Raw genomic sequence first — 9,434 nt, 5'->3', positions numbered from 1 at the left:
CGTCCTATCTCTCGAGTGTGGAAACAATCTCCTTTTGAACTCAAAAAATGCTTGGCAGGTTATTGAACTTCTATTCTAAATCACCTAATCTGGCATCCAACCCCATTCTTTTGGACTCAATCAATGAAAAAGCTTGGTCAGAATCTTATTGAAGCTGCGGAATCTCAAGAGGCCCGGCTAGTGGCTACAGACTAATAGCCACTGCTCTTTATCTTGCAAAGAATGAGTTCTCAAGGACCTACAGTTCCTTCGTTCCCAACCAGTGCTTTCATGGCGTCCTAGTAATCCGACTTTGCTGCTAGGGTTAATTTTAACTGTTTACTAACATATTAAACAGAGTATATACAGATGTACCCAAAAAAATAAAAGTAAATATATATGATTCTAAATTTCTTAGAACAAGACATGCATAGAAGGAATACTGCAACCAGCAGATTCAATTTATTTCCAAACTACATAAAATAAGGGCATTTATTTTCTTGGCATAATGCTTCTTTTGAATATATAGCTACCAAAATATGCATATTCAAATAAAAAATAATGGTTGAAACCAAGAAAATTTGGATCATGGAAAGCAATAAAAATTAACACTGAAGTGTTACCGGCAAGGACCATGGTCCACCAATTAGTAATATGGCCACTATGAGAACCGCAAGAAACTGAGCCGTTCACAAAGTCTAAATCGATTTCCAGGGATTATCCCCATAGTAGTAAGCAGTGCCAACCATAAGAGCAACTGTAGCCCACTGAACTACCACCCTAGCTCTCATTAGCATCTGACCCAAGCGAGAATTGCCTCGTCTAAAACTGATTAACCCAGCACTGAGCACTCCGGCAGTCATAAGTGCACCTGTAAAGTACACACATGTCAAAGATGCTTAAACAAAGGTCCAAAACCATTATCATTTCTAAGTAAGAATATCTTAGCCGGAAAATGCTATAGCAGACAAAAGAAAGAAGCAAGCAATTAGATTCTGTACTTCAAATGCCTTACAACATCTATAACTCGTAGAAAATGCCTAAAATAATGTAAGCTATCAATCTGACAAGATAGTCAGTGAACTAGCCATGTGACAAGAAAACAAAAACCAACAAAAAAAAGCATACAATCTAAATGCTAAGTGAGGTTCAAAATGACACAAATAGAACCAAATTGAACAAACTGCTAAATTAAGCTCTTAGCTTGCTAAATTCTTAAGAGGGATCATTGGGTCAAATAGAAATAGGTTTCTTCCAGGTTGGACAAAAGTTGGATTTAAGCACCCATCCCAGTGTCAACTTTCCAGGATGGTTAGACAATAAATTAATCAAATCCTTGTCAAAAGGCATGGAGTTTGTAATATAGAAAATGCGAAGTAGGATTGGGTGAGTTTCAGACATAAGCCTAAAGGGTTCCTAAGTCCTAACTACTAAACACAAACTCTTCACCTAATTTGATCAGAGTGACAGCATCTCAGTAGTTGACAGTCAACAAATAAACAAGCATCTTACCATTAAAGTTGTTAATGGAATTGGTGAATTAAATTCACAGTGAAGCAATGATCACTCTAATTGTTAATGGAAATTTTGGGGCAAATAGTCAAATAGCAAATACCAAAATATAGGATGCCCATTACTTCACGTTGGCCACATAAACTTCTTGGTCAAAACTAGTGAAGAGAATTTTGAATTTTGAATTTCTCTAGAAAGAAGAAAACTGTTTGTATTTCGAATACTGAAATACTTTGGATATGCTCACAAGTTTGGCATAGTTTCATGCAATACTAGTTCTATTACAATGAAAGAAAAATGACATTGAGCCCAAGCAATTAATAAGTCCAATGAGCTAGAAACAAAAGATCAAGCAGAGTCTTCATGCATCCACAGAAAAGAACAAAGAGTAAAGCAATACAGTGCTCCAACTTTACTACAAAGAGCTACCATCCATGTAAGTCTCCTCTTACATCCTTCCAGGAGCAATATTCAGAAATTTATGACTACCATTTGGGTAGTAAACACGGGAAGTGCTCCGTTAAGCTCAAGTTATCAAATTGCTTGGTTGTCCATGCAAACTTAAGCAAAAGTGACAACTACTTTTGGAGTCAAATTAAAAGGAAACTCCAGGCATACATGGGATCAATCATCAGAACATTCCACATAGACTTGGCAGCAATTAACCTAGAAGTTTACTTCTCCTCAAAACTAATCAAAGCACTTAGCTGAAGCTCACACCAGTCTCTTCAAACTTTTTCACAATTGACCCCTATTTCATTTGAAAGGAATAAAGCGTTGGCAATGGGGCTCTGAAAATTCAAAAAGTAACAACTATTTTAAGTTTAAAGGGGAAAACCCATTTTTTATTAAAAAAATTACCTAATAAAATATTATATTACAATAAAAAATATAAAAATATTATTTTAACTGTAACATTTAAAAAATATATCTAAAATATAAAAAAATTCAAGATAATAACACCTTTTGTTCTTAAACTTAGAACGAAATTTTATTTTGACCTCTCATTTTTATATCTATTACGTGAGATGTCAACAAATATTATTCAAGTAGTGATAATTATTATTTATAGTCAATTTAGATTGTTTCATACATGAAAAAATAAAAATAAGATAATTTTAAATAATTAAAGATCAAATTAAAACTTAAAAAAATTAAAAACCAAAACAAAATTTATTTCAAAATTTAAAAATCACAAATGTTATAAACTCTAATAATTAATAATTACTATTAACAATCTAAAGTCTTGTTGATACATGTCATTATGAGTAATAATAAAATTATTACTTTTGTTTTTTTTTTTTTTATAATTAATGATAATATAGCCTTATTATTTATATCTATAGATAGATGCATGAATCAATATCAATGAAACTAGAATTCTCCTTTATTGCTTGGTTCCAAAAAAATAAAAATAAATATTTTCAAAAGAAAAAAAGAAACGTAGTAATAAGTAATTAGATATATGGGGCTTAGTATTTCCAAAAAAAAAATAGTACTTAGAAATACTAATTAAGTCAATTAAAATACTATTTTGAGAATTTCTTTTAATTAATTCATCATTATACATTTTAAAAAAAGACAATATATTGATTTTTTTTTTTCAAAATCACCTTATATAGGTTAACATGTTTTAATTAATTTAATTGCCACTAATTCATTAATTAATAAATAAATAAAACCTTGAATCCAACAAGTGCACATGAAGATATTACGACATTCACTCGGCACTCCCACCATATAAAAACTTTTCATTTTCCCTACTTTTTGTCTTTCCTCTCTTTCTTTCTCATTTTCTGTTCGTTTCTCGGGAATCTCTGTTTATAGGACGATCAATCGCACCCTCTTCCTGAAATCTTTTGGGTAAAAATACGTTTTGCTCAAACATAAGAAGCCCTGGTTTCATTTTTCGTTTTCTCGGTTTTCTTCTTTTTTCTATAAGTGATCAAACGGGGAACCAATTTGTTGGTCGTTACTTTTTTGTTTCTAAGATACCCTTTTACCCATAGATCTTAAATTAATTACCTTTTATTAGGATTGTATGTTTAAAAGGATCGCAAATCGATGAATTTGGTTATATGTTTTTTTGACGCTTCATTCCCTCTATTTCAAAGATAATGCCTTGTATTTCGTTTCTTGTGCATTAAGAGAGAACTTTTGAGAATGGGGATTCATGTAGTTTTTTTTTTTTTTTTAATTCTCCTCTTTTTCTTATGTCTACATTTCTCTGGGGAAATGGGGTGGTCTTTATTAAGGATCGGACATATTTATATTCTAGTGTTACAATGCAAATGTGTGAAATAAGAACTAATGCTTAAAATTTGTTAATTTAAATGTTGGACAAGTTAAGGCATTTTTATCTCCCTTTTTTTGGAAATTATCACAAAATTCTTTCTTTGAGCATTGTTAATTTTTCATTTTTAGACTGGAATTATGCATTGTAGGATTGTATATTCATTTATGAATCAATGCTAGAAGAATTGTAAAGTTGTTGATTCATGAGATGGATTTAATATTTATTTTGCTTAGCAGGGGGGTTTGTCATAAGCAGCAAGCAGCTGTTTGACGTTTTTGCCTTTTTTTATCTAGTGCAAGTTGTGAATTTTATGTACTAGATTTGCTCCAGTATTAATATCTGTGGAACTACTGGGAATTGAATTATGAACTTGAATCTTCTATCTTTAGATCTTTTGCATTATGGATTTGTTCCAGAAGAATACGAAGATGCTAAGGTTCGATCTTAGCATCTAGCTTGTGTGTGCATGAACAAAATTATCAAAATTTCCAAAACCTTACCACTTTGGTTCAGGGTCATGTGCTAATTCTAGTAACTAAAGAATCTATGAACCACATTTCAAACATTTACTAACTTTTTCGAACTCTTTTAGTATTAAAAATCATGAAGTAAAAAATTTTCACTTTCTAATGGTAACCTAGGCAGGAAATTTTCTTGTTAAGAGAGTGTGCTAAGACAATATTCCTTGTATGGGAATTTGAAATCAGTTTGAAAGGTTATCATAGTCTTTTTCTTCCAATTTTCTCATGTTCTTTATGTCAAATATGCTATATTGCTTGTGCATACTGGCTTTTAGTCGTCTGCCTCAGTATTTATAACTTAATGCGTATGGATGTTTTACTTGGATAATCAGATGTTATATGACCATTTGGCATGAAAAGTGCTCTTCAACATTGTACTTTGTTTAAATTCAACTTTGTTGAACTGATGTACTAGCTCCTGAAGTTATTGGCTCATATTTGATTTAAAGCTTTTGATGTATGTAGCAATTGTTTGAGATTTTATATTGATTTCAGGATGTTTTGAGTTAGCTACTTCCGAAAGACAAGACTAACAATAAGTTAAATTAGTTATATTTTAGAGGTTGTTATCCAGCATAACTGGGAATTGATTGATTAAACATAGACATTGAACAAAGACAGTACTTTAGTGGTCTTTCTAAGCTAAGAAATAATGCACTCTGATTGATTTGGGGATTCATTTAGTTACATAGACTATGTAGCATATTCAATACTCACTATCCTGCACCCAAAACACTAAGAAAACTTATCTTTCAATGGACTCTTACAAACAATGATGTGGTCTGTTTGTTATTAGTTCCTTCAATACATATCCTTGTTTTGTTCTGTGCATCAACATTTATTTGTTGTGCATTACATAAAATCTGAGGTTTCTTAGAATTCAGTATTTTGCTTTACCGTATTAAGTGTTTGGTTTATACAAGTTAATATGTGCCTTTTCTCCCATGTCAGATTACTTTGTCCTAAACATTTTTGTAAATAAGAACTTTTTAGATAATAGAAGTGATAAAATGTGAAGTTCATTTCTTAGATTTTATTTTTGCAGAAAATGCAAAAAATTAATTGTGATGTTGACATTTTGGCAGGTAGTCTGAATTTAGTCATATTGGCTTAAAATGTCTTCCCCAAGCAAGAGGAGAGAAATGGATGTAATGAAGTTGTAAGTTACTCTTACATATTTACATCTCCATATACAGTACTGTCTTAGCCTCACATGATTCGATCTCTTTCATTTTCATGTTGTTGAGGTTAGTTTATAATTGTTTTGCCTTCACTGAAATAATATGGTTTTGTCCAAGGTGTTTTGGGCACTATCCTTTGCATTTTCCTAAGGAGGTGCTGGGGGTTAGGGTGGCCTAGTCTCCCGGACCTAGGCACCTAGACCAGCTGACTTAATCACATAATAAGTGATTTGGATAAGTTGGAATGTTTTGAACCATAAGCCTAACAGAATAGCATCATGAAGATGTTTGTGGAAAATATGGCTACTCTAATTGAATTTGCAAATCGAAACATTTATTATCTGATAAGTATATTGCATGTGGAAATAAGTTAATAACGGGATTGGCAGACTGCAGAGTGTTGTAAATTGGTTCAGTTTGATTTTGTGTGTCTTATTTCTTATCTTCTTATTTTTGTAAAATTATGGGTTGTAAAAAGGCCTTTTGGTTGTTGTGGCAACTGTGAATGACGGAATCATTATTGATTTATGTTTGAAGATTATCATAAAGAAGTTTGTAGACTACATGATAAGTGCGTAAATTGCTTCTGCACCTGTTATTTGAAGTTAAGAGCAATGAGTAGATGGTTTATTTTAGTTAACACATTCTTCCTTGTTAGTTTTAAGAGGGAATAGAAATTTTACTTTGTAGTGAATCTGCAGATAGCTTTAATGTGGTTTTATCCGACAATGTTAGCACATTAGGTTCTTTGAGATGTGAGTTTCCCTCATTTCAAGCAGGACAGCTTAAGCAGAGTGATTATGAGAAACAGTTGCAAAATGAATGTTCCCTTAGGCTTTGCTTGGTAGAAACGATGGAATGAGGTGAGGATAGAATACTTGTTAATCTAATGGTTAAAGCTCATAACCACTTTCCTACTTTGAATCTTAACCATTAGATTAACAAGTTTTTTATCCTCAACCTTTCCATCCTCTCTACCAAGCAAAGCCTTAGAGAGAGAGAGAGAGAGAGAGGAAAAGGAGGGGGTTTAGGTTGGGACAGGACTATAACCTGAATGGGATTGCTAATCTGAATGACCATTATTCACTAAATACTTGTATGAAATTAAGCCATACATGAACATAAAGACATGTTAGTGGTTTTCAAAATTCACCTTTACTCCATGGTGAGTTTATTGCATTTGATAGCACGTCCTCTTGCTTACAACAATCCTAGAGTTGGATTCCATTTTTTGTTGCCTGATTGGCTATTTTATGTCTTGGTACTTCTAATTTATTTAAATGATGATACTACTTTTCCTATTTCACTTTGTGAAAGCTTTATTGAATTTAGAAATGGTTGCCTCAATTTTGGATTGCTAATGAGTTTTCGATCTCTTTGACACTTCTCACCTATTCATTTTATCCAGGATGATGAGTGACTACAATGTGGAAACAATCAATGACGGACTCAACGAATTCAACATTGAATTTCATGGTCCCAAAGAAAGTATGCTTATACTAATCTGTTCAATATATGTTCTCTTGTTATGTGTTTGATATGATCTGTCTCTCATGGTATTCATATATTTATGTAAGCACTACCAGGCAGACCTAGTCACCTGGTTGTAAGTTGACTTCTGTATGGACTGTTCCATGGCACTATATGTACTTATAAATGTGGGAATAGATTGTTAAATTGATTAAATTCATACACCTAGGGGTTGTATCACTCCCACACACTACTCTCTCTCTCTCTCTCTCTCTCTCTCTCTTATATGGAGGGGGTTTTGATTTCGAAACTTTGTTTTGCTTGGAGAGTTTTCTTTCTCTACTATTCTTTATAGGTCTGCTGTAGCCTATAACCATTGTTTCCTTAAGAAGTTCATTTTTCCTATCCTTCTTTAATATCCTTAACCTCTTCTACTGCATTGCTTATAGGTCTGTATGAAGGTGGGGTTTGGAAAATCCGGGTTGAGCTTCCAGATGCTTATCCATACAAGTCTCCTTCTATTGGGTTTGTTAACAAGATATTCCACCCAAATGTTGATGAAATGTGAGCAATTTATAGTTTCAAAATTGACTCTTACAAACTGCAATATTGTCTGCTGTAGTTTTTTCTCTTGCCAATTTTCTTCAAAAACGTTCTCATTGTGCTGTAATCTATGAAGCACGGACATGGACACGTTATACAGTTATGACATGTATGGATACAGTGACATGGCAATTTTTAAAAAATGAAGACATGGATACGGTAGGACATGGCAGTAAAAAAATTTTTTTTTATATATTATAATCATCGGTTAAAAATATATGATAGATATTGGGCCGATTGTTAATAGATTTTTACTCTTGTGAAGAAAAACTGATGATAGACATAACAATAAAAGAACATATGGTGTCATTATTCATACGAGAATTGTCTTTTTTCTTCTTTTTCTTCTTCTTTGTTGTATCCGGCCAAGTGACATATATTTCGATGTGTCACAAACTTCAAAATGTCGGACATGGATATGACATGGGTATGCAAGGGGTTCAAAAGTGTCCGTGCTTCATAGGCTGTGATGGTTAGCCATCTACAATGTGGAATGGTTTGGCTAAGACAAATAGTTTAGAGGCTCTTGTATTAATTCTTAATAGACAGGATTCTGGTAACCATTTTGTATATCTGATTTTGCCATGCTGATGTTCAAAGTTTTGACACAACTTGATTTTTTTCCATATTGAATTAATTGCAGGTCTGGTTCTGTATGCTTGGATGTTATTAACCAATCATGGAGTCCAATGTTTGGTAAGCATTAGTTGACTGCCATTGCTTACTAATAAGCAGCAGACTATTCATTTTCTTGATTGGCACCTTTACAATGTCCCCTATACATTGTTTTTGCACTATTACACTTTCTTCTCCCACATATAAGTTAGTAGAATCTTCTTTCTTTCTGGAAATTTAAGGGGATCTGAGCTATATACAATTTTTTCCTGTTGCTGCAGATCTTTTAAATATTTTTGAAGTTTTTCTTCCACAGCTCTTGCTTTATCCAAACCCGTCAGACCCCCTAAATGGGGATGCAGCATCATTGATGATGAAGGATCGGAAGCAATATGATCAAAAAGTAAAAGGTGAAGATCTTGAATTGGTGTTCTCTTCTTTCTGTCCTTTCATGATTGCTCCAGTCAAATGACTCCAAAGAAATGTTGTACTCTGTGCATTTGAAAATTTTATGATTTGGTGGTAACTCAGGGTTATGCTCCTTTAACATAGGACACTCATCCATGAGATGCGTGTAAGAAAGAGGGTTATTTCCCAATAAATATTCATTTCCAGGCTGAGTGATGTAACTAGTGTCTTTTCTCTTTATGGAAACAGAATACTGTGAGCGATATGCAAAAAAAGAAAATATCACAAAGTCCACAGCTGACGAGGAGACTGATGATGATGAAGATATCACTGATGAAGAAACCGGATCTAGTGATGATGAAATTGCTGGACATGCAGATCCATAACAAACCTTTGGGGACCTGGCTTCTATGAATTAAACACCTGATAAAGGTGATGATGAGCCCTTTTGTTGCTCTCCTCAGCACAGAAAGATAGAAGTGATAAGTGAAGTTAGTGAATTCAAAATACTAGGGTTCACCAGGAAAAAGGATAGAACAATTGATACATCTATATAAAATATTTTTATTTAGCATGATCTGTTGTTTAGTTAGTTATATGATTTTCTAAATAGCTTGTATTTTCTTTCTCAATAGATCCTGTACTAGGATATAACGATGTTTGAATATATTGTATTGTATTGAATTGAATATACTGCGTGAGTCACGTTGTGAATGAAACAACTGAGATTCAGTCATTTCACTTATTTTTCTATAAAGGGATATGCTTTCAGCAGAAGATGGATTTGCATGATGCCAGTCAACAAACTGAAGCTTGCTAAAACTTCAATGGTTTCGGCTGAAAAATTCC

General features: G+C 33.0%; 1 protein-coding gene and 1 pseudogene across 2 annotated transcripts; one reads left to right on the top strand and one right to left on the bottom strand.

Annotated features, from left to right (window-relative positions):
- Positions 1–406: 406 nt before the first annotated feature.
- LOC149516193 (RING-H2 finger protein ATL48 pseudogene) lies at positions 407–1,267 on the bottom strand (annotated as a pseudogene).
- Positions 1,268–3,216: 1,949 nt separating this feature from the next.
- LOC111290664 (ubiquitin-conjugating enzyme E2 5-like) lies at positions 3,217–9,321 on the top strand. Of its 2 annotated transcripts, none has more exons than XM_022882070.2 (7): positions 3,217–3,354; positions 5,394–5,467; positions 6,898–6,977; positions 7,409–7,523; positions 8,206–8,258; positions 8,459–8,587; positions 8,835–9,321. In XM_022882070.2, exons 2-7 carry the CDS (start codon positions 5,424–5,426, stop codon positions 8,969–8,971), a joined length of 558 nt encoding a protein of 185 aa, XP_022737805.1. In that variant the 5' UTR covers positions 3,217–3,354; positions 5,394–5,423; the 3' UTR covers positions 8,972–9,321. The 2 variants fall into 2 exon arrangements, with proteins under 2 accessions (XP_022737805.1, XP_089624450.1); XM_089768324.1 differs by having other exon boundaries at positions 3,230–3,354; positions 5,398–5,467.
- Positions 9,322–9,434: the final 113 nt, after the last annotated feature.

This window comes from Durio zibethinus, chromosome 11 (genome assembly GCF_047325235.1).
Source record: "Durio zibethinus cultivar Kanyao isolate XHJ-2024 chromosome 11, ASM4732523v1, whole genome shotgun sequence".
NCBI lineage: Eukaryota > Viridiplantae > Streptophyta > Magnoliopsida > Malvales > Malvaceae > Durio > Durio zibethinus.
The sequence above is the reverse complement of the archived record's forward strand: the minus strand, read 5'-3'. Positions and strand labels throughout refer to the sequence as shown.

Excerpts from the sequence above, each read along its gene's own strand:
- LOC111290664 (XM_022882070.2), top strand. The coding sequence starts at position 5,424 with ATGTCTTCCCCAAGCAAGAGGAGAGAAATGGATGTAATGAAGTT. Across the intron at positions 8,259-8,458 it reads ATCATGGAGTCCAATGTTTG|ATCTTTTAAATATTTTTGAA; the intron begins GTAAGCATTAGT and ends CTGTTGCTGCAG. Across the intron at positions 8,588-8,834 it reads ATATGATCAAAAAGTAAAAG|AATACTGTGAGCGATATGCA; the intron begins GTGAAGATCTTG and ends TTATGGAAACAG.